General features: G+C 52.8%; 1 protein-coding gene across 2 annotated transcripts in view; it reads left to right on the top strand.

The window, feature by feature from the left end:
- The window catches only part of PRKAG2 (protein kinase AMP-activated non-catalytic subunit gamma 2), a 288,987-nt gene that overhangs the window by 62,611 nt on the left and 198,432 nt on the right, over positions 1–27,944 (top strand). For both annotated transcript variants that reach the window (XM_060108919.1, XM_060108918.1), the window contains exons 2-3: positions 18,611–18,682; positions 25,158–25,437. In XM_060108919.1, coding sequence (XP_059964902.1) covers positions 18,611–18,682; positions 25,158–25,437 — 352 coding nt within the window. The remainder of the gene's footprint in view (positions 1–18,610; positions 18,683–25,157; positions 25,438–27,944) is intronic.

Below are 27,944 nucleotides of genomic sequence, written 5' to 3'. Positions count from 1 at the left end.
AGGCCGCGTGCAGGCAGCAGAAGAACCAGGAGGAAGCAGACGTAAGGCCAGGCTGTGGCCTGGGTGCCCTGGACCCCAGGCGAGGAGAGCCGCACCTTCTCCCACAGGCAGGAGGGACCACAGGAGGTTTCAGCCAACAGGGTCTCTGCTCAGTGCTGCTCTGTTCCCTGGGCTAGGCACACAGGCAACAGAGGACCAGGCCACGTGATCTTCTAACTGTGTCCTCTGAACCATGAAAATGGGGCCGCGTGCAAACTAGAGGGGACCACGCGGAGCCTCTGGAATCCCGCCTGGCAGCTCTGGTCTCCCTTCCGCCTGTGGGATTTCCCTTCTTCATGGATCTCCCCAGGGACGCACTGGTCTCCTCGATCAGTTTAAAATAGATCTTTGGGAAAGGTCGGCTCCCCATAGTGGTCCTGGAAGGTCAGAGTCCACTCGCTTTGGACACAAGGACCTGGGACGTGGAGCCCCGTGTTTTGCAAGTAAGAGGGGGTGTCCCCAAGACCTTGTAGGCACCAACAGCAGAGATATGTGTCCCAGAGGCTTCCAGGACCAAGTGACCAAGAGTGAAAACGAAAGGGCTGGTAATGCCAGGGGACAGACAATCCCAAGGGGTCCTCTGGCTTAGGATCATCCCCACAGGACCTGACCCAGAATCTTCCGTGCTTTTTTCAGTGAGAAATAAAGATCGCAAACCATCCAGCAGGGACTAGATGAGAAATGGTGGGGAGTCACACAGGGAGGTGTTTCGAGCCCGAACCCACCCCGAAGGGAGACCCAGGTGGCCTCGGGACACAAGGTACACAAGAGAACACTCCAGGGACCAGGTCTTCCTGAGAGATGATGGCTTTTACCCCAATCCCTAGAATGTGAGAAGTAGGCTGTTTTTCCCCTTCCTTGAAAAAGCAAAGCTACAAACAATCCCTGTGCTGTGTACCTGACTCCCTGCTGTGGTGGCAGCTGATCTAGAAGTTTCTGCGCTTATGGTGACTTTGGCCTCACACCCAGCATTTCTCTTCCCTCCTCTCGTTATATAACGAGCCGGCCTCTTGAATAGAATGGGTTTGTTGGCCTCAAAAACAACAACAAAAACCCCGGCAAACTCCTTGTTTGGAGTCGTTAGCGCCGTGGTCTGTGGCCTTGAGTCCCCGACTGGGAGGCACTAGTTACTCTGTGCCCATGGGGTCTCCAGTCGGGCCCTGGGATTTGTGTCCCCCGCCCTCCAGACATCCTGAGGCTGCCCGGTGATCCCGGCTGCCACCTGCTTCCATCTGGAGCGTGAAGGCCAGAGCCCTCGCCCCGGGGTCTACACTGGACGGCTTGGCCTGTGGGAGGGGACGTGGGTTTGCAGACGTTCCTCCCGGCCCTGCTGCTGCCTGACCCCAGCCAGCTGCTCCATCTCCAGGTTTATCTTCTCTGCCCGAGATCCCCGCGGCCTCAGGACCCTGAGTCTGGGCGTGTGCAATACACCTGCTCCCCTGCATTCTGGAAGGACCCAGAGCCATGGATGCAGGACCTAGTGACCACTCCAGCTCCTGTCCCCACACGGACTGATGACCACAGGCCTCTGGGGGCAGCCCCTCAGCTCGACTGCAGGCTCCCTGCTGTCTGCTGTAGAAATGACAGGAGGTGGGTGATCAAGGCCCAGAGTGGTGGGTGATCGGTTGTCCGACAGAACTGAGGCCATCTCTGCCTCTTTGCTGCTATTACTTTTTTTTTAATTAATAGACTTTTTTTTTGAGAAGTTTTAGATTTACAGAACAGTTGAGCAGAAAGTACAGAGAGCTCCCTGGTACCCCCTTCCCCTCCCCTCCAGCATCCCCTATTGTTAGCGGTGCATTTGTTACAACGAACGAACCTTTATTAATACACTATTATTAACTGAAAGTCAGAGTTTATATCGGCCTCATTCTTGGCTTTGTACCTTTTATGGGTTTTGACAAATGTATAGCGACGTGTATGCACCATCACAGTATCAGAGTAGTTTCACTGCCCTAAAACTTCCCAGTGCTTTGCCTGTTCATCCCTCCCCCCTCCCCTGGCAGCTACTTACAGGTGTTTGTCCTGCCATCTCTGGGCCTGACCCCAGGGTGCACCCACCGGGGCGGTGTGACCCATCACGGCCTTGGGGCTCAACCCGGCATGTGGAAGGGAGTCTGCCGTCTCGGTGCCCGGAGGAGGGATGGCCTAGAATAGAATTTGGGGGCTGGAAGGCCTCTGGAGGAGCTCCAGGATTCAGACTCAAATACCTCCTATCTCAGGTGAGGAAACCGAGGACCAGAGACGGGATGTGAGTTTCCAATCAGCACAGCTGGTTGGAATAGAAATCTGTATCCAGGCCTCAGAAAGGGCATGGGTTCAATTCAGCTTCTTTTTTAACAGTGGGAGCTAAGTTAATAAAAAGGACCAAAAAATAAATTTTGCAAAGAGCTAGCCACCTGCCTGTTTTGAGTGTCATCGTTAACCTGCCCTGTGGGGGACTCTGGCCCAAGGTGGGGTGCCTGGAACCCTCAGTGGCCACTGGGCTCTGAGGGAGGCCGCCGTGTGCCCCCAGTGCCCCCTGTTCTACCCGAGAACTCTGAGTTCCCACGAGGAGCCGCCCGACATGTGCCCTGCGTGTGCCTGGCGTGTGCCCGAGGGGCCCTGGGCAGGCCCTGCCCTGGAAGGCAGGGGAAGTGGGCAGACACCATCTCCTGGAGCCGCTGGCCTCCACGTACCTGCTGCGTTAGGCTTTGACGCACAGCACCTGGAGCCCTTCTATGCAGAGTGGCCTCCAGCCTTCCATCAGATGGAGGGAGCTGAGGCTTTTGTGGTTCCCTCCCGAAAGTCCCCGGAGCAGCTGCTCACCCTAATGGCCATGACCACAAGCGTGGAGCAATCCCAGGAAGTAACACATTCACACAAGGCCAGTGGATGACAAAGGGCACCTTGGAACAAGAGCTTTGTCGCTGGACGCAAAGATACCAAGAGAACTGAAATCAGAGGACGGCCGACCTTGTATAATAATTACAACTGACACCTGGGTGCGCAGGGCAGCCAGGCCCGTGCTAGGGGCTCCGTCTGTACCGTGACTCTGCAGGACAGTTGTTATCGTCTTATGTAATGGAAACGTAAGCTAGAAGGTCAAAGTCAGCTAGAGAGAGCACGGTGTGATAGAGAACTTGGCTAGAAGTTGCAAGACCAAGATTTGGTTCTGGCTCGGTCATGACTCTGCCGTGTGGCTTTGAGCAAGTCACTCAGATCTCTCTGGAAACCTGTTACCCCACCTGTAATGGAAGGGGATCAATTTGGAAGATTTCTGACATTTTCCAACGGCGACACCCTGTGACTGCGTTATGTCCCTGGTTTAGGTGTCAGGAGACCAGGGGGTCTGCAGTAGGCCCAGACCAGGGGGGCACAGGTGCTGACAGATACCACTCTGGAGGGGTCTCGGTAGGTGGTTGCCCCCAGGGCTGTAACTGCTGTTCTGGGTCTGGGGTGGCCTGGGACTGCTGGGGTTGGCAGGACCCACGGTGGGTCAGAGCAGCAGTGCTCACTGCTCAGAGGGCCAGGGGAGGGATGGATGGAGCTGGATGAAAGGGGAGGTAGGAATTCCCTGGCGGTCCATTGGTCAGGACTCTGCACTTTCACTGCCAAGGGCGTGGCCAAAAAAAAAAAAGTTCCATCCCTGGTTGGGGAACCAGGATCCCGCAAGCCGTGCAGCGCGGCCAAAAAAAAAAAGGGGGGGGGTCGGGGGGAGGTAAGGAGTTGCCTACCTCCCATCCATGACAGTGACGAGATGTGATTCTCTGTCTCCATTATGTGTGCGTATTTCTGGGCACAAAGTACAAAGAGAGGTCAGAGGGCTTCAGCCAGGACAGAGGAAAAAAGATGATGCTCATCCCTGTTCACTCTCGTGACATCTAGAAGGACAGGGGGTGTTGGCTGCCCTCTGAAATCTACCCGCACTGCTTCAAAGCTCATGCAGTGCACAGTTGTTCAGACTTTTTTGTCCACAACGCAGTAACATGTATATTTTATTCATGTCTATGTGTGAATAATTGAAACAATTTTAGGAAACAATGAGATGCATCCTTATTTTATTCTAATTTATATTTTGGTGGTTGTATAATCCGCTAAATCGATTTCATGATCCACTGATGGGATGGCACTATAAGTTAGAAAACTGTGGCTAAATGCTTCTGGAGCAGCCAGTTCAGCCTGGGATGGACGTTGGAGCGAATAAATAAAAGCACCTTCTTCGTTATGCTTACTTAGTGCAGAAGCCCTTGCATTCTATTCAAGTCCCTGGTGTTTGCTGCTTCCCCTGAACTCCTTGTACTTTTCAATCTGTAGCATGTGGTCACGGAGCAGGTGGTGACACACAGGTAGGAATGGAAGAATCTTTGGGCACCTGCAGAAATGTTTAGGAAGAATCTTTCGATAAACAGTTTTATAAATATGGACACTGGGTGTTCTCCAGATTCTGAGCTGAAAACTCTGTGGACTTTGGCTCCTGGGCCAAATCCCAGAGCCACATTGGGTAGGTGGTTGAGAGCAGAAAGTAGGTCTCTAAGCCCTGAGTCTTGCATAAGAGCCCCCTGCATGGAGGAGGGTGTGTCTCGGAGCTGCCAGCCCTGCTGTGACCTTATGAACACGTTCCCTGGGTGCTCAATTTCATTCTCATTCAAGTTTTCTGTCCTGCGGTTCATCTTGAAGCCCAGACCCAAACCATGTGATTTTCCCCCTGTGGTGCTCCCACTGCCCGTGGGGCGCTAGGCAGGCGGGTGGAGAGGCAGCTGTCGGGGGCCATTTGGGTCTGTGGGACACACCCAGCCGCGTCTCCACTTTCCCTCGTGGTCGCTTTTTTCCTTCACGGAGAGGACTTAACATGTGGGAGGCCCGATGGCTAGCAGAGTCACCTCGCTGGCCGGGCAGTGGGTGGCACCCACAGAGGGTTCAACACCAAGGCTGCCAACAGCCTCAGTTGGTGGTTTGGTATTTTACTTGCGGGTAAATAACCCTCCCCAGAAACCCAGCGCTGGTCTTTGCAGACCCTCTCTTAAGGTTTGTCTTAGTAAAATCGTGAAATGTCAGAGTTGAAAACAGCCCTAGAAATTAAGGGCTGGCTGTCCTCTGACAGACAGCCACTTCTGTTTGTCCTTGCTTTCAGATGGGCCAAGTGGCCCGAGAGATCCCATTAGAACATCCTTCTCTGATCATGAGGTCTTGGTGTTTCCTGTACCCTAGGCTGTCATCCGGCATTTATGTCTCAGTGTGAATGAGCTTCTTGGCACCTTTTCCGGTGTCGGTTTTGTGTGGGGAAAGACTCCCGTTTGAGTCCTGCCCGTGTGTCTGGCAGTGTGGAGGAGCGCGTCCCTGGGTGAAGAAGCGTCTCCCTGCTGTCAGCTGACTGTGGTGGGTGGAGGGAGACGGCGGGTGGGTACCACACAGCAGCATCACACGCCTGGTGGAAACTCACACCACTTACCCAGCAAGCGACGCAAGAACACTTCTCATCATTCCACAGATGACGCTAGAATGGGATTCGGGGACTTTGCCAACCTGCTGTTCTCCTTTACGCATTGTAAATCTTCCATGACAGTAAAAAATAGGACTATTTGGGCTGTTTCCTGTTTTTTTACTGAACCTGCAGGAGCGAAGACCTTTCACACCCGTCTTTTCCTCTCACCCATCTATCTCCCTTGGGGATTTCGAGGTCCTTGACAAAGTCAGGGCTCTGTGTGTACAGAGACCCCCTGCTGACCGAGTGGGCCCCACTCCCCTCCCCAGGGGTAGCTGACCGTCTCCAAACTGCCACCTTCCTGCGGCCAGACTCGCCCAAGGTCAGCACCAGCTCGAGGGTGGTGGGGGGAGGGGTCTCGGTTTCTGTATCAGTCAGGGCTCCAGAGACAGAATCAAGAGGAGTGAGAGATACACATACCTGTATACGCATATACACATGCTGCATGTATGTCCTTAATATACACACATATATATATCCTTAATATATATTTATCATGTATTAATATATTAAGTATATACAATGTATACTTAATATAAATATTAACTAATAGTAACAGTTGTATATATCACATATATTATATTAACTTATTATATATCACAATAGGATATTAACTGATATGTTATTTATATCATAAATATAATTATAGTATTAAGATAATAAATATTACATATCAAGGGATTTGTTTTAAGGAATTGGCTCGTGTTGGTGGGAACTGGCAAATCCTGAATCCACAGGGCAGGCCAGCAGGTGGAAACTCAGGCAGGAGTTGATGCTAAGATCTTGAGGCAGAAGTTCTTCTTCTTTCAGAAATCTCAGTTTTTGCTCTAAGGCCTTCAGCTGACTGGATGAAGGCCAGCCACATCGTGGAGGTTGATCTCCTTTACTTAAACTCTGCAGATTCTAGATGCTAACCTCACCTACAAATACTTTCACAGCAGCATCTAGCTTAGTGCTGATTAAACCACTGGGTGCTGTGGTCTGGCCGAGTTGTCACATGAAATTAATAATCACAGGCTCTGGGATGGCGCTTGGTCATCAGAGCCCAAAGCTCTCTCCTCTATAACACCACTCTCCTCCCATCACCTGGCTTGGCCTAAAACACCACCTGTGGAGACCGGGATTGTTCTGGATTGCAGCAGCACCTGCAACCCCGGCCATATTTGCTGACAAGAGCGTGAAAGCTGCCTGTGATGGGCTCTGGAGGGCTGCAGCAGGCCAGGCAGCTCAGCTCCTCCTGTGCCTCCTGGGCCCCCCAAGGCACTTGCCTCCTTCCCTGCTGACCGTGAGCTGGCCCAGACCCCCTGCGTCCTCCACCCAGCCTGCCCCTCCCACTGCCTCTAGCCGGGAGGAGCTCGGGCTGGAAGAAGACAAGAGGCTGGGGCCTAGTCCTTAGTGGTTAGCAGAGGCTGGACTCAACCTTGCCTGGGAACATTTGCCTTTAAGAGGTCACTTTGGGGGCCTGAGCTGGGGAGGTGTGGAGGGAGGGCCCTGGGACTGTGGATCGGGGTCCCCAGGCGTCCCACAGCCCAAGTCCCTGTTCCCCTCTGCACAGCATCCTTGGCTGTAGAGCCAGGAGGCCACAGGTCCTTCCAAGGTTCCATTTACCTCTGGTCAAGCAAAGGCTGCCCACAAGGCAGGGCCTGGCCCCATGGCCTTTCATCAGGAAGAGAGCCTCTGGGACCAGCCTGCACTGTGTAACCCCGCTTCAGCATTGCCAGGCTCCGGTTATTAACCAGCCTGTCTTCTGCTTGGGAAAGGGATAAAGACGGCTCTCTAATTATAGGAGGGGCAGCTAGCGTCTTTGCAGAAGCTCCTCACCTGATTTCAGCCCCAGGTGGAGCGTGAGAGACTGCCCTGGCTTCCCAGGTCGGTGGTTGCCCCGGGAGACGCCCTTGGCCTCTCCGTGGCCTTGATTGGTGAGGCCAGAGTGCGTCTTGGCCAGTGGTCCTGATGCAACCCAGTCCTGTGTGAGAGCTCACACTATGGGAAGGGCCGTCTTTTTCTTTAACCTTTTTTAAAAATTGAAGTATGGTTGATATACAGTGTTTCGGGTGTGTAGCAAATTGATTCAGATATATATATATATTCTTTTTCAGATTCTTTTCCATTATAGGTTATTACAAGACACTGAATATGGTTCCCTGTGCTATACAGTAGGTCCTTGTTGTTTATCTAGTTTACATATAGTAGTGTGTATCTATTAATTCTAAACTCCTAATTTATCCCTCCCCTGCTTCCCCCTTTGGTAACCATAAGTTTGTTTTCTATGTTTGTGAGTCTGTTTCTGTTTTGTAAATAAGTTCATTTGTATCATTTTTTAGATTCCACATATAAGTGATATCATATGATATTTGTCTTTGATTTACTCCACTTAGTATGATGATCTCTAGGTCCAACCATGTAGCTGCAAATGGCATTATTTCATTCTTTTTTATGGCTGAGTAATATTCCAGTGCATATATATACCACATCTTCTTTATTTATTCCTCTGTTGATGGACATTTAGCTTGCTTCCATGTCTTGGCTGTTGTAAATAGTGCTGCTATGAACATAAGGGTGCATGTATCTTTTCAAATTAGAATTTCCATCTTTTCCAGATATATGCCCAGGAGTGGGATTGCTGGGTCATATGGTAGTTCCATTTTTAGTTTTTTAAGGAACCTCCATACTGTTCTCCATAGTGGCTGCACCAACTTGCATTCCCACCAACAGTGTAGGAGGTTCCCTTCTCTCCACACCCTCTCCAGCATTTATAATTTTTTGCCATTTTGTTGATGGCCATTCTGACCAGAGTGAGGTGATACCTCATTGTAGTTTCAGGAAGGACCTTCTTTTGTATCATCCTATCTGGTCTTCACAACATTGCCCTGTGATACAGAAGGCACGATAGCCTCATTTTACAGATTGAAAAACTGAGGCCCTTGGAGACTAAAATGCTTTGCTCCATGCCAGAGTTAGGGGAGAGCTGAGGGGAGAATGTGGTCTTTTGACCACTCTGGTCTAGGGCTTCTGAAGCTACTTGTTGTTGAGAAAAGAGTTTACTGTCTGGTGCTGCTGTGGAGCTGGAGAGGCCACTGGGTGAGGAATTGGGGACAGCAGTGGGGCAGGATACTCCCTTAACACCCAGGAGGGTCAGGCTGCAGATTTCTGCCTTTTGCACGGCCCAGGGCTTCTTTCTTGGTAGAAAGTCCTGCCCACTGCGGGGCCAAAGCACTTTCCCTCCCGCTGTTGGTCAATAGGCATCACATGGGCACAAAGACCCAGGGTCGTTGGCCAGAGCAGCAAGGGAGCCCCCAAACAGCTATGTGAATCAATCCTGGGACCCCCAGGATAGGGGAGGTGGGAGGGTGGCCGCAGGAGGGAAAAATAGTGGTTTTCTTTTCTCTTTTATATCAGGAAGCCTCTCAGAGTGCAGTCAGAAACCATGATGTCTTCTGTGGAAAGTAAGTAATTCTGGAACTTCTCCGAGAGTTAAGTTTAGGCTTTTTCCCCAATTTGTCCCCTGTCCCTCCCCTGTTGCCGAGTGCCAGTGATTCTGGGTTCGTTCCTTATTTTTTTGAGAGTCGTTATGTAACATGACTGTTCTCAAAAGCTCCAAGTGACCATGGCTGTGGTCACCGCCCCCAACATTAGTACCAAGAATTGCACGTTTGGTGGTTTTGAGGGATTGAGCAAAGTCAGTCCATCTGGAGACGCCTCCCCTGAGTGTCCCATTTGAGGGCCTCACCAAGGCCTTCACCACAATTCCAACAGCTCGGGTGCAGACGAGGTTAGGTGGTGCGAGCAGCCCCCCATGTTGGTGACGGGGAGCACGGGGGTCAGGGGGACAGGCAGGGCAGGGGGCCAGGTACCCGTAGTCTGAGGACAGCACTCACGGCTTTCCAGAATCATGCTGAGCATCCGCTGGGATGCACCTGGCATTCGTACTAGCGATCCATGTGCTTAAAATTGAGGGACCTTGGGCTTCCCTGGTGGTGCAGTGGTTGAGAGTCCACCTGCCGATGCAGGGGACACGAGTTCGTGCCCTGGTCCGGGAAGATCCCACATGCCGCGGAGCAGCTGGGCCCGTGAGCCATGGCTGCTGAGCCTGCGTGTCCAGAGCCTGTGCTTCGCAGCGGGAGAGGCCACAGCAGTGAGAGGCCCGCGTACCGCAAAACAAAAAAACAAACAAAAAAAACTGAGGGACCTTAGAAATCACCTGAGAAACTAGAGGGTTAGTACTTAAGAAGCAGATTGAGACACACATGAAGATGGAAAGCCAGATATATGCGTCTGGGTCCTGACCCGCTCAGCTAAGAAGCATCACCAGGGAAGCAAGGGGCACCCCCTCATCCCTCTGTTGGTGGAGCCCACACCATGTCTGGAGACTCTGCCCTGAGCTGGGAGAACAGTGGAGAGTATTTGGTAGTTTGAGAGATGAAGAAAATTATTTTGATGACAAATCCTAGAAGATGAGAAGCATCTTATTCTCAGCCTAGCAGTGCTCCCTTAAACTGCTCCTGACCCCACCTGCTGTTTAGCCCCACAGATAAGAACAGAGAATGTCTGAGCTAACAGGCATCTTCTGAAATTATCTAGTTAAACCTCGTCATCTGACAGATGGAAAACTGGATTCAGACATGCCCGAGATCCCCCAGATCCCCAGATAGGAAACCACAGAACTGGGCTGGAACCCGGCCTTCCGGCTCCATCTCTGTGAACAGGTCGTGTTCTTATGTGCCCGAGGGGTGCGGGCTCATCGACGCCCAGACAGCGCCCTGGGTCAGCTGTGTGCACCCGGGTAGCCCCAGATACCACTGATGGACGCTCTTTGGGCTCAGGTCTGCTCAGCAGGGGAGGAACATGAAACTGTCCTCAAAGTGTTCCCTCCTCGGTAGGAGTCTAACGGCTGGAAATTGCACAGGAATGTTCTGTGGCCACCCCGACGTTTAAAACCCCTGGTTGGCCCTTAGGTGCAGGCCATGGCCCCTGACGTTGGCAGCCTTTCTGTTTGTCCTGTGTGTGCACTTTCACCAGGGTTCTTTCTGGGGTAGCCCAGCTGCATCAACAAAGGAGTTTTGTAAGACAAAGCATCAGAAATGCTGAAAACGCAGAACTATATCTGACCGATACACACCTACTGTCAAGGCTAAGACGGGAGTAAAACAGCCCTGATTTCTCAAGAATTCACACAACAGTTGGTTGTAAACAGTATAGAGAAATGTTGGGATAAGTGGCCGGGAAGTGGGTGAGCTATCAATAAGACCCCAAACTACACAAAATGTGGATGATCGTATTTGGTGGTGGGATGCTTGATACTTTTCTGTCCTTTGCAGCATCAGTATGAAACACTTCTTTAAAAATTTCTATTGAAGTACAGCTGATTTACAATGTTGTATTAGGTGAATTACTTTTAATTAAGAAGTAGACCTTAAAGAGACTATCATAGGCTGCCTTGGTAGTGAATCACGGAACTGTACAGATCCTCCTCCATCTCTTCTCTTCCCCTGTGATCTCACTGTGCCACAGAGACTCACTTTGCATAGAAGAACCCTGTATCTTCACAGCCTCCAATACCAAGTTGCTTTTTTTAGTCTTTTTTTTTTCAGTTTTTTGGCTGCATTGGGTCTTCGTTGCTGCGCGCCGGCTTTCTCTAGTTGCGGTGAGCGGGGGCTACTCTTCGTTGCGGTACGCTGGCTTCTCATTGCGGTGGCTTCTCTCATTGTGGAGCACGGGCTCTAGAGCACAGGCTTCAGTAGTTGTGGCACGTGGGCTCAGTAGTTGTGACTCACGGGCTCAGTAGTTGCGGCTCACGGGCTCTAGAGCGCAGGCTCAGTAGTTGTGGCACACAGGCTTAGGTGCTCCGCGGCATGTGGGATCTTCCCGGACCAGGGCTCGAACCCGCGTCCCCTGCGTTGGCAGGCGGATTCTTAACCACTGTGCCACCAGGGAAGAGTCCCCCGGGTTGTTCATTGTCACTGGAGCTGAGCCATCCCAAGGCGGTGGGAGGGTTTAATAGGAAGAGCTCTGAGCTGGGAGCAGGTGGACCTGGGTTATAGGGCCTGCTTGCTACTGTCTGGTTGTCTGGCCTCGGGCAAGTGTCTTAACCTCTCTGACCCTCCGTATCTTCATCTATAGACTGGGGTGATACCGCTTGCCTTTCCTACTTGTATGGGCTCCTCTGAGGACCAAATGAGGCAACAAATGGAAGTTTTAAGGACATTCTAATGGCAGATTAATGACAGCTCTGCTGCTGAGACCTTACTTTTTTGAGTTAGACTTTTGGCTTTTGCCTGAAATGCTGAAGAGGGGCAGGGATGGGGTATTAAGGTTGGCTCGCATCTTGGGAATGTTCTCAAACCTGGGGCTTTTCTCTTTTGTCCTGTTGCTTTCCTGACAGGCGACTTTATCAGCCCAAATCCTGAAAATGCACTTTCCCCAGAGACCCTGCTACTGATCTCTGGAGCATGTGGTCAGGGTCTAAAATACAGTGTGTGCAGCTGAGGACAGTCCCAGAGGACAGAGCGTCTCTTGGTGGCTCAGTGTGGCCCAGTGAACTGGCCACCCCGCACCGGGGAGGGTCTGAATGCCTGCCGATGGGGAGAGAGAATTCAGGATGGCCAGATGTGGACAAAGCAGTGAGGGAGGCACAAAGCTCTGGTGGGCGTTTAAACTTTAGAAACCCCGTGAGCAGGGTGAGCTCCCGGTGCCTGGCCTTCTGGAATGTCAGCCGAGCCGAGAGGCCAGGTCCCAGTCATTCCACCTGCTAATAGTCTCGTGGTCACCGCTGCAGTCGGAGATTTTCCCACACCAGCCTCCACGGTGTGCACTGTTGCCTGGTGAGCTCGGGGAGGTGAGAGCCGAGATTAGAATCGTGGAATGTGGGACGGGGGAGCCTTCCAGCAAAGTCCACTACTGGTGCCAAGGGACTTCTCTGTGGGGATGCTTGACCGAGGAAAACGCACCGCACGCTGCCGTGGTGGCTTGTGTGGCACCCTCCTTGTCTTGCTCTGGGTGGGACGAGCTTCAGGGGACCAGCCGCAGGCCCGCCCAGGGCTCCAGGCAGCCTGGGATGGGAGTGAGACCCGCGTCCTGGTCTCGGCTCTTTCAAGACCGCCTTGTCCTGAGTCACTTAACCGCCGGGGCCTCAGTCGCTAGAGCATGATGGTTCCGTGAGGAATAATCGAGTATGTGCGACAGGGCTTTGGTGTGTAGAAACAAAAGTGAGAGGGTAATGATTATTTGAAACCGCAGAGGAATGTACTCATTAAAATAGGAGCTAAGCGTCCACACCTGGTTCCTCCTCTTCCTTAGTGACCTGCAGTCTCGCGGGGTCTGCCCGTTCGCCGCCCCTCCTGCCCATCAGCACAGGCGTGCGCACCCTACACGTGCTGCCGGGGCAGGGGCTGCTTTGTCCAGGAGTTGACTCAGTCACTTCTGCACACTTGCTGCATGTGGCGCAGAAAAGCTAGATGAATGCTTTCCCCTCATCCTTGACCGGTTCACAGTCCAGTCAGAGAAATAGACTGATAAATGGTATTAAGATAGCACGATAAGTCCTGTAATAAAGGTAGTCTCAGGTACTGTGGAAGCACAGATAAGAGAAGAAGGAATTCTGCCTGAGGGATCGTATCTGAATTGGGCTTTGCATGACAGTAGGAGTTCACCCTGTGAGCCAGGATCTTGGGGCTGGGAGCTGGAGACAAGTGGGCAGGAGGAAAGGGCTCCAAGCTTCAGAGAGGCGGCCAGCTCCGTCCTGCAGGGACCCAAGTGAAGCAAAGTCTGTTCTCCCAGGAAGGGGTTGTACGGTTGGCGAAGGGTGACCTTGAACTGAGGAGCTGAGACAGTATTCCAGGCAAAGTGTCCACAGACGCACAGCTGTGTTTAAAAAGCTATCAAGATCCTGCCTGGGCTCTTGCTGAAAGAAGGAGACGGGGTGCAGAGTGCATCAGAAATAAGGCTGCAAATCCCACTGCTGGGCATATACCCTGAGAAAACCATAATTCAAAAAGAGTCATGTACCAAAATGTTCATAGCAGCCCTATTTACAATAGCCAGGAGATGGAAACAACCTAAGTGTCCATCATCGGATGAATGGATAAAGAAGATGTGGCACATATATACAATGGAATATTACTCAGCCATAAAAAGAAATGAAATTGAGTTATTTGTAATGAGGTGGATGGACCTAGAGTCTGTCATACAGAGTGAAGTAAGTCAGAAAGAGAAAGACAAATACTGTATGCTGACACATATATATGGAATTTAAGAAAAAAAAATGTCCTGAAGAACATAGGGGTAAGACAGGAATAAAGACACAGACCTACTAGAGAATGGACTTGAGGATATGGGGAGGGGGAAGGGTAAGCTGTGACAAAGCAAAAGAGAGGCATGGACATATATACACTACCAAACGTGAGGTAGATAGCTAGTGGGAAGCAGCCGCATAGCACAGGGAGATCAGCTCGGTGCTTTGTGACCGCCTGGAGGGCTGGGATAGGGTGAGTGGGAGGGAGACGCAAAAGGGAGGGGATATGGGAACATACGTATATGTGTAAGTGATTAAATTTGTTATAAAGCAGAAAAAAAATAAAATTAAACTTAAAAAAAAAAAAAGAAATAAGGCTGCAGAGGTCGGCAAATCCACGGGGCCTGTATTGGAGCCTGCAGGGCCCGGCTGAGAGCTGCTGACTGTGAATCACCTGTGGGAAGCTGGTGGCTCCCCGCCTGGGCTGCCGGCTGAATCACCGTGAAGCCTGCACTGCATCGCAGACCAGTCGACTCTGTGGTGGGACCCAACACCCAAGGTGCAACCAGCCTGGGATGCTGAAATAAACCAGCACCAGAGAGGCTGAGTCTGGAATCTGCCTACGTAAGAGATTGCCAGCAAGTCCCAGTGGACTAGGTGTGGGAGCCATTGCCTAGGCTATGGTGGAGGCCCTGGAGCTTTAGGGCAGAGGCCAGCATAATGGGGCCACGGTTTTAGGAATCACTGTTCTAGCAGAGGTTTGCAGATAGCTTGAAACAGGCTAAGCTGAAAGATTTGGAGAACAATTAGGAAACCCAAAAGAGAGCTGGGCAAAGGAGGGTGCAGACCTGGACCCCACAGCAGAGGGATTGGGAGGGTGGAAGGGGTTAAAAGAAAGATTAGGTACACAGAAAACTACAAAACGTTGCTGAAAGAAATTAAAGAAGACACAGATAAATGGAGAGACCTCCCATGTACATGGATTGGAGACTTAATGTTGAGATGGCAATACTACCCACAGTCATCTACAGATTTAATGCAATCCCTATCAAAATCCCAATGGCATTTTTTGCAGATATAGAAAAATCCATCCTAAACTTTGTATGAACTCTCAAGGGACCCCAAGTAGCCAAAACAATCTTGAAAAAAAAAAAAGAACAAAGTTAGAGGTCTCACACTCGCTGATCTCAAAACTTATTACAAAGTTACAATCATCAAAACAATGTGGTACTGGCATAAAGACAGACATATAGACCAATGAAATAGAACAAAGAGTCCAGAAAGAAACTCTTCCATACGTATGTGGCCAAATGATTTTCAGCAAAAGTGCCAAGACCATTCACTGGGAAAAGATAGTCTTTTCAATACATGGTGCTGGGAAAATTGGATATCCACATGTGGAAGAATAAATTTGGACCCTAACCTTATTATACAATATACAAAAATTATGGTAGTTCCCCTTATCCACAGGGGATATGTTCCAAAACCCCCAGTGGATGCCTAAAACCATGGATAGAACTGACCCTTGGATACTATGATTTTTCCTATACATACATACCTAGGATAAAGTTTAATTTATGAAGTAGGCTCAGTAAGAGAATATCCAAATTGCCAGTGTCACTCCTCTTGCACTTTGGGGCCATTATTAAGTAAAATAAGGATCATGTGAGCATAAACACTGTTGTACCGAACAGTCGAACGGATAACCAAGACAGCTACTAAGTGACTGGCGAGGGGATAGCACATGTACCGTGTGGATATACGCTGGACAAAGGGATGACTCACGTCCCAGGCGGGACAGAGCAGGACAGTGCAAGATCTCATCAAGTTACTCAGAATGGCACGAAATTCAAAAAAAAATTGTTATGAATTGTCTATTTCTGGAATTTTGAATTGTTTACTTCTGGAATTTTCTTTTTTTTAATTTTTATTTTATGTTATTATTATTATTATTATTTTGGCCACGCTGTGAGGCATGTGGGATCTTAGTTCCCCAACTGGGGAATGAACCTGTGCCCCCTGCAGTGGAAGCATGGAGTCTTAACCACTGGACTGCCAGGGAAGTCCCTGGAATTTTCTTTTTTTTTTCCCCTTATTTATTTATTTATTTGGCTGCGTCAGATCTTAGTTGCCACATGCAGGATCTTCACTGCAATATGCGGGGTCTTTTAGCTGCGGCATGTGGACTCTTAGTTGCGGCATGCATGTGGGATTTAATTCCCTGACCAGGGATCGAACCCGGGCCCCCTGCATTGGGAACATGGAGTCTTAACCACTGGACCACCAGGGAATTCCCTGGAAGTTTCCATTAAATACTTTTGGACCCTGGTTGACCTCAAGTAACTGAAACCTTGGAAGGCAAAACCGCTGATAAGGGGGGGACTTCTGTAACTCAAAATGGATCAAAGACTTAAATATAAGAGCTTAAACTGTAAAACTTAGAAGAAAACAGGGGAAAAGCTCCATGACATTGGATTTGGCAATGATTTCTTGGGTATGACACCAAAGCACAGGCAACAAAGTATTGATAAAAATATCAACAGATAAATTGGACTACATCAAAATTAAAAACTTCTGTGCACCACAGGACACAATCCACAGGGTGAAAAGGCAACCTACAGAATGGGAAAAAAATACTTGCAATTCGTATATCTGATAAAAGGTTAATATCCAGATTATATAAAGAACTCCTACCAACTCAGCAACAAACAAGCTGGTTAAAAAATAGTCAAAGGACTTCTTGAATAGACATTTTTCTAGAAAAGATATACAAATAGCCAACAAGCACAAGAAAAGATGCTCAACATTTGTAATCATTAGGGAAATGCAAATCAAAACCACAGTGAGATACCATCTCATACCTATTAGGGTGGTTACCATAAAAAACAAAAACTAAAATAAAACAGAAAATAATAACAAGTATTGGTGAGGATGTGGAGAAATTGGCACCCTTGTGTACCATTGGTGGGAATATAAAATGGTGCAGCTGCTACGGAAAAAGTATGGGGGTTCCTCAAAAGTATTAAAAATAAATTACTCTATGATCCAGCAATTCCACATCTGGGTATATACCCAAAGGAAATGAAAGCAGCGTCTCAGAGATATTTGTACACCCACTGTATTAGTTTCCTAGGGCTGCCATAACAAAGTATCACAGACTGGGTGGCTTAAACAAGAGAAGTTTATTTTCTCACAATTCTAGAGGCTAGAAGCCCAAGGTCAAGGTGTCGGCAGGGTGAGTTTCTTCTGAGACCTCCTTCTTTGGCTCATAGGTGGCCATCTTTTCTCTGTGTCTTCATGTGTCTTCCTTCTGTGTCTGTTTCCTAATCTCTTCTTATAAGGACACTAGTGCTACTGGATTGAAGTCTTATTGGAGGGCCCATCCATATGACCTCATTTTTTTTTTTTTTTTTTTTTTTTTTTTTGCGATACACGGGCCTCTCACTGTTGTGGCCTCTCCCATTGCGGAGCACAGGCTCTGGACGCACAGGCCCAGTGGCCAAGGCTCACGGGCCCAGCATGTGGGATCTTCCCAGACCGGGGCACGAACCCGTGTCGCCTGCATGAGCAGGCAGACTCTCAACCACTGCACCACCAGGGAAGCCCCATATGACCTAATTTTAACGTAATTACCTCTTCAAAGACCCTCTCTACAAATACAGTCATATTCTGAGGTAATGGGGGTGGGAACTTCAAACCTATGAGTTTTGAGGGGTATGCAGTTCAATCCATAACACCTGTGTTCATAGCAGCATTATTCACAGTAGCCAAGAGGTGGAAGCACCCTGTGTCCCTTGATGGATGAACAGATAAACAAAATGTGGTCTCTCCATACAATGGAACATTATTCAGCCGGTAAAAGGAAGGAAATTCTGTTACACACTACAACACAGATGAACCTGAGGACATTATGCTAAGTGAAATAAGCCCGTCACAGAAAGACAAATACTATACGATTCCACTTACAAGAGGTCCCTAGAGTTGTCACATTCATAGAGATAGAAAGTAGAATGGGGGCAGGGGGTGCCAGGGGCTGGGGCAGGGGGCTGGGGGGTGGTTGTCAAATGCATATGGAGTTTCAGTTTGCAAAGGGCCCTGGAGGTTAGTTGCCCAGCAGTGTGAATGTGCTTAACTGCACTGAACTGTACACTTAAAATGGTTAAGATGGTAAAGCTTGTGTACATGTATTTTACCACAATAAAAAAGAAAAAAACCAAAAGGTTAGGGATGCAGGCAGCTTCTCCCGGTGGAGGACTGCCCAGGTGCGGTTCCTGCCCAGGCATGGAGGTGTCCACCGGGCAAGAGACAGGAGGAAAGGGGAGCAGGGTGAGGGTGACGTGATGACTTCATTTTAGACACCATGAGTCTTTGGCAAGCTACTCCCCGCAAGGCCATCTCTCTGGGCCACGATGTCATCAGGCTTTTCTGACCGCTTTGCCCCCAGCGGCCAGCCCTCCCATGTGGCCCTGTCATCTTTCCAGGAGGACACACTTCCTTGGGCCACATTCGCGTCATGAAGTGAAGTCCTGCGCGTCGGCGTCTCCCCAGAGCGCCGAGGTGGGCTTTGCCCTCCCCTTTTCTGCCTTCCTCCCTTGCTCTCTTCCTTCTGCCCTGCGGTCCCGGCCTCTTCTTCCTGCTCCTTCCCTGGGGGGGATGGGAAGGGAAGCTGGAGGCGGGTCAGGATCTCCGAGGGGGGCCAGCATGTCTCCACCCCTCCTTTCACCTTGTTGGCCCTCCGGGTCCTCCCTGGTGCTTGACATTCGAGGACTCAGGGAGGGGGTGGCGATCCACACGGAGAGCCAGGGGCGGCCCTGGACGAGGCCAGGTGGGCCCCTGAGGGTCCAGGTCATTGACCACGTGCTCTCTTTCCGTCCTAGGACCTGAGTTCCTTTGCCATGCCGCTCCTGGATGGAGACCTGGAGAGCTCAGAAAAGCATCCTTCTCGTAAGGTAAGCCACCTTCCTCACAGCTTCTCACGGCTCACTTGAGGTGCCACTGAGGCAGAACTCCCTCGGCGCGAGCCCAAGACACATCCACCCATGCTTCCATCTGTGCTCTCACCTGTACATCCACCTGTGCTCCCACCTACATGTCCACCTGTGCTCTCACCTGTCCTCCCACCTGTACATCCACCTGTGCTCCCACCTGTGCTCTCACCTGTACACCACCTGTGCTCCCACCTACATGTCCACCTGTGCTCCCACCTATATGTCCACCTGTGCTCCCACCTACATGTCCACCTGTGCTCTCACCTGTACATCCACCTGTGCTCCCACCTACATGTCCACCTGTGCTCTCACCTGTCCTCCCACCTGTACATCCACCTGTGCTCCCACCTGTGCTCTCACCTGTACACCACCTGTGCTCCCACCTACATGTCCACCTGTGCTCCCACCTATATGTCCACCTGTGCTCCCACCTACATGTCCACCTGTGCTCTCACCTGTACATCCACCTGTGCTCCCACCTACATGTCCACCTGTGCTCTCACCTGTGCTCCCACCTACATGTCCACCTGTGCTCCCACCTATATGTCCACCTGTGCTCTCACCTGTGCTCCCACCTACATGTCCACCTGTGCTCTCACCTGTACATCCACCTGTGCTCCCACCTACATGTCCACCTGTGCTCTCACCTGTACATCCACCTGTGCTCCCACCTACATGTCCACTTGTGCTCCCACCTGTGCTCCCACCCGTGCACCTGGCTGCTGCCGAGCTCAGCCTCACACCTGCCAGGCTTCACTCCTTTCTCTTCTCTCCTCTTCCCTCTGGGCTCGTCCACGGCCACAGGACTCCCCAAAGAGGGCAGAGGTGATACTGAAGATTGACAGTGAGCTTAGCACGCTGAGCGCCCGAGGAGCTAATTAGCGAAGAGAGGAGGTTGAAAGCATCCGTGAAAGCGGGATGTGGAGACCAACTGTCTCCCCTGCAGACGGGAGCCCCTTCTCCCTGCCTGTTCCTCGCCCCGTTCCTCTCCCTTTCGTCCTCTTTCCCCCTTTCCCTTTCCTCTCTTTAACCCACATTCTCCCCTCTCCCGCTGGTCAGTTTTTCCTCCAGAGGAAGCTGGGGCCGTGGAGGGCAGGCAGCCGAGGAGTGCGCATCCTGGGGTGGGTGGGTTGGCCATGGCAAGCAAAGGGAGGTCAAGGTGGCCTGTAATCAGGGTGTGTGGGGCAGACGGCTGGGGCGGCTGGTGGGCCGAGGCTTTGGGAGGGGCCGCTGTGGGCAGTGTCTGAGAGCAGAGATAAGAGCTAGGCTGAATTCTTTGGCCCTGGAGGCTCCACTGTCCCTCCTCCCACCAGGCTGATGGGAAATGTGAATCTCCATCATTATTGGGACTTCCTTCCTAGATTGTGCAAAGGTCCTGGGGTCCCATGCAGCACCTACACTTGGGTTTTAAATGAAGAAACTGAACTTCAGGATGGTGAAAAGACTTTCCCACAGTCATAGGGCTGCTTAATAACTGAGCCGGCTTCAGTCTGGGTTGCTTGGTGCTCAGCCCAGTGTGCGTTGCACTGCGTCTGGACACTCTGAACTGGGGCCAGTGGCACAGGCCATGCAGGGAAGTGTCCTCAGCCAGACAGGTACCACACAGAGACTTTCTGCCCTTTCTGGATCATCTCTGCATCTTTTTACCCTGTGACTAAGATCCCCATCTCCTTAGGGAACTGAAACTCCTCAGTGACTGCCAAGCTGAATGTGGACTGGACACTTGGCGGCCTCCTCTTCCATCTAGGTACCAGTCAGAGTTCAGTGGAGGGGCCACAGCTGAGCTCCCCTTTATGGATGTTCTTTTTTTTTTGCAGTACGCAGGCCTCTCACTGTTGTGGCCTCTCCCGTTGCAGAGCACAGGCTCCGGACGCGCAGGCTCAGCAGCCATGGCTCACGGTCCCAGCCGCTCCGCGGCATGTGGGATCTTCCCGGACCCGGGCACGAACCCGTGTCCCCTGCATCGGCAGGCGGACTCTCAACCACTGCGCCACCAGGGAAGCCCTATGGGTGTTCTTGACTCAAGGATGCCAACCCTGGGACTTGCCTGGAAGTCCAGTGGTTAGGACTCTGCGCTTTCACTGCCGAGGGCACAGGTTCAATCCCTGGTCAGGGAGCTAAGATCCCACAAGCCATGCAGCGCAGCCGAAAAAAAAAAAATGATGCCAACCCTGCATTCCCAAGCATCAGTTGATATGGGAGCTGCCTGGTCTTCCCACCTGTCCCCTTTCCTGGTTCCCCTGTTCCCAGAGGTGGCAGCTCTTTGTTACATAACACATCTCGGTACAAGAGCTTCTGGTCACCTTGACTCTGCACGGCTCTGTGTGCAGCTCCCGGGCCAGTGTTGTGAGGAAAGTCAGTGCCATCGACGTCCCTGGGATCATTCAACACCACTGTGGTCACTCTGGGTCAGCCAGCATGGCCTGGTCTGGGGCAGTCTGTGGAATGCCCAAATGACCACAGGTTTTCCTGTCTGTGTCCCTTGATCCTGGGATGAGGAGCCCGGCTCCTTTGTTCATTTTTCCTGGCAACTTCCCTTCTGTGTGACCTGGGACAAGATATTCTCTGTGAACCTGTCTCCCCATCGGCAAACCCGGGCTCACGGCGGTGCTCACCTTTCCTTATGAGGATTAAATGAGCTTGTCAATGGAGTAGACGTAGAGCAGTGACTGGCCCGGGACACGCGCTCAGGGGCAGTCTGGGAGTGCAGGCGTGGCCTCAGGACACCCCCCACTTCGGAGCACCGTGAAGGGGTGCATCCACGACCCATTTACCTGAGCCGTCGGGAACGTGGCATCTGGCCAGGCCTTAGACGTGGCTCGGGCCCTCTTGTCCATTGCTGGCCGTGTGCACTGTTCCTCCATTCCCTCTGCCCAGAACGCCAGCGCCTTTCCGTCTGGAGCACACAGGAACTCAGACCGGAGCCGCGCACCATCAGCACACTGGCCCCGAGGGCACTGGCCGTGCCCTGCATCCCAGGCACAGCCTCCACACCTCCGCAGCCTGAGTCGGGCTCCACAGACCCTCACCTCGAGGACTTGTCTGACTCGGCCCCCCTTTCCTGGCACCCTTCACCTTTAACCCCTTCACCCACGCCCATTTCCCTCAAGCTCCCAAGGGGTGCCCGGTGCCCAGCTGTCAGTCACCGCCGAGGCCAGCCCCGCGGGCCCCTTGCTCACCTTCACACATGCAACCCTCTTCTTCGCTTTCCTGCATCCTCGGGGACGCAGCTGAGACCGAGCACCGGGTGGCCTGGCCCTGGGCCCCGCGGCCCTCCCTGCAGTGGCAGACAGAGGTGGGCCTGGAAGCTCTGCTCGCGGAGGCCTGAGAGCCTGCCCTGTAGCTCTGCAGAGCCGGCAGGCACTCGGGAGGCTCTGGGCCCTTCATTCACATTCACCCAAAGCCAGGGAGGCGTGTCGTTACGTTTGGCAAGGTGTCACTTTACTGCAGCTTGTTAAGAGGCATGGGCTCTGTCCCCAGTGGCTGCGATCGCGCCGATACCCACGCCACCCCTCCCACCCTGCAGGAAGCAGACCCAGGGGCTCAACGCCACCACCCCCTCGCCAGGGTCAGGGTGGGAGACACGGGGGACAAGGCCGGGATGGGCCACAGCCACCACTGTCTGGCTGTGTGGGGAGAGGCCCTGCTTTCTGGAGCCCCCTCCTGAAGCCCGATGGCTGAGTGCCTAGCTCTTTTGGCCTGCAATTCTGAGCCCGGAATTGGAATCAGTCCCAGGCGGAGAATCCCAGGGCTCCCCTTGCCCGCCAGGTGAGGTTCAAACCAGCACCCAGGCCCTTCGAGACTGCCATTTGGCTCAATCTGCCCCGGTGACCCGTCTGCGGTGGCCCAAGTGAGTGGCTGTCTGTCTGTCCTCCCGGCTCCAGCTCCTCTCTCCCCACGACCCTGGGACACCTCTGTCCATCGGCCTGTCCACAGCCCGTCGGCTTTCAGCGCCTTCCCTGCTTCAGGGCCCCGTGATGGGCAGTGTCTCCCTCTGAAATCTCTCCCCGTCTGGGCCACTCTCAGGGCAGCCCTGTCTTGCCTGCTGTTCTCCAGGGTCTCGCGGGGACCCTGTCCTTGCCCACGTCTTGTTCCCTGCGAGCAGTGAGCATCAGCTTTGCTCAGCAATCCCTCCTCCCTAGGCAGAGCTCACTGTGCCCTGTGAAGGGGACAGGGGCAGCAGCGGGGCTGGCCTCCTACTGTGACTCCCTCCCTCTGCCTTCAAACTTGACCTTGAGCCCTCTTCCGTTTCACACGGCCGTTTCTGCTTTTCTCGGGAGGTGTATGGTATGAGGGTCAAGGCCGTGGGCCAGAGGTCCCGCCCACCACTTACCAGCTTTGGGGCCTTCATTCAGCCTCCAGCCAGCGCCCTCTCTGAGCTCCGGGCTCAGTGGCACCCAGAGGGTGATGGTGACAGGCCACTAGAACGTCTGCCCTAAATGACCGTGTTCCCCCCACCCCGTGCTGAAGAGCCCTGTGGTTCCCCCTCAAAGGTGGGTCAGGTTCTCACCCCACGTGGAGTCTTTCCGGAAATCAGCCCAGCCTCCCCGACTCTGCACATCTACCAAGGATCTCTTTGTAGCGAATTCGTGACGGTGAGAGCTCACCTCCCAGACGTACCTGCTGTGTACCAGGAGCTGTGGCAGGTGCTTCCCTTGTGTATATCCTGTCATCTTGACGACCCTGCGAGTCGGCCTAGTGTCCCCATTGGATACATGAGGACACTGACACGTAGGTCACTTGTCACTGCTGGAAACTGAGCTGGGACTCAGACTCCTGTATCTTTGTCCAGAACCCTGACATGTACCACCCTGCCGTGGGGTCTTCCTCCACCCCCGGGCCCGCTGTCCCTACGCCCCACCCCCATGTCCACAGGCGCACGCCGCCCACTGCTCCAAAAGCTTCTCTGTGTTAATGACTCTTAGGATGCAGAAAAGCCTCAGAAAGCCTGAGTCCCATGGGTCGGTTGGTAGTGGCTGAACCCAGTACTCTAGAGGCAGAGAATCTAAATGCTATTCGTACCAAATGGTTAGAAAAAGAAAACCTTGAACTTCTCCATAAGGAGGAGAGCCTGAGTTATATGGCTCTGGGGAAGCTCGGCCTCTGCCTCAGATTCCCACTCGGCGAGGGGACTGGCACGGTGCCAGCCTCTGCACCCCTCCCCGCCATGGCCACGCTGGTCCTTTAACTCAGGGCGGAGGGTCTCAGGGAGAAGGGGCGTGCAGTTGAGGGTCCCCGCAGGGTATCACTTCCTTTAAGGGACCTCAAGCCCAGCTCGGGGGCACCCTCTAGTGGTGGAGGAGCTCACAGTGGTCCCGGGTCCAGGCAGGCACCCCAGTGGATAGAGGCACGGAGGCTGCCTCTGCCCTGTGCTCAGTGCACCGTCGTCACCTGCCGTGCGGAGCCCAGGGTCTCAGTGTGCCGCACGACTCCTGCCAGGCCTCCTTCTTGCCCCGGAGCCCAGGGGACACGTCGTTGTTTCCTTTTCTGCTGCAGAGCTGGGTGGGCCCCGAGGCCCTTCTGGCTCCTGTGTTTCAGGCTTACCCACGGAACGGCAGCAGGTCATGTATAGAGTACAATTCCTGTGCGTCAGGTCTGACCGATGCCCCTTCAGACGGCCCTGAGGGGCAGGTACGGCCCCTCATTTCACGCAGGAGGAGACGGAGGCTTAGGGAGTCTACATAACCTCCAGGGTGGCCCAGAGGCAAGCGGGTCAGGCCCAGGCACTCAGATGGGAGTGCCAGCTGCTAAACCCACCAGCGGGACACATTCGAAATTTCCTTGAGTCTGTGAGTTGTGTGCCTTGGCTTAAATATGGAGTCCAGTACGTTTTCAAACCATAACTACGATTTCAAGTCATCGCCGAAGTGAGCCTCAGAGCTTTGCGGCCTTGTTCGCTTTCTTCCCGACCTCAGCCTGCAGCCCCCATTACTCCAGCGCCGAAGCTGCTTGGAGGTGAAAACCTCATCACTTCCCACGCCAGGGTCCCCTCAGGATGGAGCCCTGGGCCCACTGTCTTTCAGATCAGAGATCAGATCTGTAGTCAGACTTCGAGAAGGACAGACACGAGGTCTTGAGGAGTGAAGGCCAGGAGACGGGGCCGCAAACAGGACGCAGGGGGAAGGTGGCGTGTTTCGAGCCTTCTCGGCTGCAGGGCTGTCCTCCCCCACCTCCAGAAGACCCTTCCAGAGAACTGGGTGGAGGCCAGAGGGCTCCTGGATGCTGTGGCCCAGCCTGTGGGTGGGGTCGCCCTGGGGTCCGGTCCTTCCCCCGGGCCGCCTCTGTCTGTGGAAGAGCGTGGGGCTGTTTCTCGGGCCAGGTGTCGTGGCAGCAGCTGGATGATGGGGGATAGTGGGAGGGCAGGCACGACAGGGACAGGTCCTCATGGGCTCTCAGTGACCTCACCCCTCCGTCTGTCTGTCTTGTCTGTCTGCAGGTGGACAGCCCCTTCGGCTCAGGCAGCCCCTCCAAAGGCTTCTTCTCCAGAGGCCCCCAGCACCGGCCCTCCAGCCCCGTGTCTGCTCCTGTGAGGCCCAAGACCAGCCCCGGCTCCCCCAAAACCGTGTTCCCGTTCTCCTACCAGGAGTCCCCGCCGCGCTCCCCCCGCCGCATGAGCTTCAGTGGCATCTTCCGTTCTTCGTCCAAAGAATCTTCCCCCAACTCCAACCCGTCTACCTCGCCCGGGGGCATCCGGTTCTTCTCCCGCTCCAGAAAAAGTAAGACATTGATGCTATTGTTCAGGTGGGTGCAGGGCTGCCAGGGGGCTGCTCACAGCCACCTGGCCACGGTGCCACCTGCAGGGACGCCGAAGCTGGCCGGGTGGCTGTTACTGATGGTGCTGAGTGTGTGCGTCTGGTCTGTCCCCCAGGAACAAATCTATCTCCAGAACAACATGTTTCCACCTGTCGCTTTATTCCTGCACTAATCCACCCAGTATGGCGTGGCTTGTGGGGTTAATGTAAATACCCCGATACTCACAGTGTGGCTTTGAGGACAGCCACGTGGAACGCTAGCCTCCAGCCTTCTCTGGAAATCAGTAGCGGCCCACGCCTGGGGCCAGAAGGCCCAGCCCTTTCTTTGATCTGCCCTGTGCGGGCCCCCAGTGCTTACGGCTTGGCATTTGAGGGATTTGAGTGAACCTGTTTCTGGCACATCCTGACTTTTTCTGTCTCAGGCCCTGGGTAGGTGGGGTTGATTTGTTACAGAAACAGGGGAAGCAAATGTGTGTTTCAGAGAGAGAGTTCTTTAGGCTCATGAGTATTTGTGATCTAAGGATAAAATAGTCTCCACTGAGCACCGTCGATCGTATCTAGAAATATACAAGGGAAACCATAAAGTAGATGGAGCTTATTTTCACCTTTCCCATGTCTTAGTGCATCACCCTACTCTTTACAACTCTTTCTGATGACATAGCAAGTTCCCATCGAAGAAGACAATGATTTGGAAAACAAGCTTGCCCTTGGGCATCGCGTCTGGAGTGGTCCTCCTTTCTCTCCGGGTTGTATTTGCAAGAGGACCTGTAGGTTGGAGCTATTACTCTATCCGCAAGGCCAGCCCAAGTGCAGTTTCAGTCTGCGTGACTTGTAAGGAAAGGGTGGGGAGCTTTCTTCTTTAATTTTTTTCGGTGGTTTGGGGTATCGTTCCTAGCACCCCTGAAGGCATCCCCATGATGATTGAACTTATGTGTAAGTGTACAAATGTCACAGGACGAGGTGGTCCTCACGCAGACAGCACGGGTGACGTGCAGTTAGAAACTTAGATATGAAGCCAGATGGGGAGGTGTGTCCTAGCACTGACATCCCAACACCCTAGAGAGCATCCCCAGTTTCAGGAATCCTGAAATTCTCAAATATGCCGTCACACACCACCTCTCAGAGGGGAGGGGACGCCAGACCAGACCTTCACCAGGTGTCCTGTTTCCCCAGAGGTGGCATTGTGCCTGGGTTGCTTACAACAAAACTAGGTTGTATTAATTTCCTGGGGCAGCCATTACAAAGTACCCCAAATGGGGCGGCTTAAACAACAGAAACTTATTCTCTCAGTTCCAGAGGCCAGAAACCAAACTCAGGACATCAGCAGGGCCACGGTCCCTCCGCAGAGTCTAGGGAAGAATCTGTTCCAGGGCTTCTCTCACCTCCTAGTGTCGCTGGCGGTCCTGGGTGCTCCTTGGCTTGTGGAAGCAGCACTGCAGTCCCCGCGTCTACCGTCATTGTCACGTGGCCCTCTCCCGCCGTGTGTCTGTGTGCTGCTTCTCCTCTTCTTCTGAGGACAGCGGTCATTTGGGTTGAGGGCCACCCTACTCCAGGATGACCTCCTCCTAACTAATTACCTCTGCAGTGACCCTGTTTCCAAATCAGTTCGCTTTCTGTGGTTCCTGGAAGGACATGAATTTTGGGGGGGACACCATCCAACCCAGTACACAGGTTACATTGAAAAGCCAAGATCTGGGCTTCCCTGGTGGCGCAGTGGTTGAGCGTCCGCCTGCCGATGCAGGGGACACGGGTTCGTGCCCCGGTCCGGGAAGATCCCACATGCCGCGGAGCGGCTGGGCCCGTGAGCCATGGCCGCTGAGCCTGCGCGTCCGGAGCCTGTGCTCCACAACGGGAGAGGCCACAGCAGTGAGAGGCCCGCGTACCGCAAAAAAAAAAAAAAAAAAAAAAAAAAAAAAAAGCCAAGATCTGCAATTCATGTCACTGGCTGGGGAGATGCAGGACTTGTGCGTATAGGGTGGTCATTCTGTTAAGACCAGGGTCATTTCTTTGTGTTTTTTGGCTGTGCTGCGCGGCATGTGGGATCTTAGTTCCCTGACCAGGGATGAAACCCGCGCCCCCTGCAGTGGAAGCGCAGAGTCTTCACCACTGGACCAGCAGGGAAGTCCCAAGACCAGGGTCATTTCTGAAGGCAGAAAGGAGCAGCCAAGATATGGGGTCTGGGAGGTCTGGGGGAGCCAGCAGGTGGGATGCTGGGTCCTGAAGATGGGCCAGATGTTCAGCTTCCTGGGAAGCAGGATTCCGTGCTGCCCTTTTCCAGTCAGTGTTTTTAAAGGCCATTCGGTGTGCTAGAAAGCACCCAGCTGCAAAGGTGTGTCCTGTTAGGTGCTGTGCAGCAAGTGTGGCTAGTTAAGGCTTCTCTGCTGTCTGGGTGGGTAGCCGTAGGCGGGGCTCAACAAGACCGTGGAGTGACTGGGGCTTCTTGTAAAGACAAGCGTTGATTAGGTCAGGGC

This window comes from Mesoplodon densirostris, chromosome 9 (assembly GCF_025265405.1).
Source record: "Mesoplodon densirostris isolate mMesDen1 chromosome 9, mMesDen1 primary haplotype, whole genome shotgun sequence".
Classification (NCBI taxonomy): domain Eukaryota; kingdom Metazoa; phylum Chordata; class Mammalia; order Artiodactyla; family Ziphiidae; genus Mesoplodon; species Mesoplodon densirostris.
This window is presented reverse-complemented; position numbering and strand designations above follow the sequence as displayed.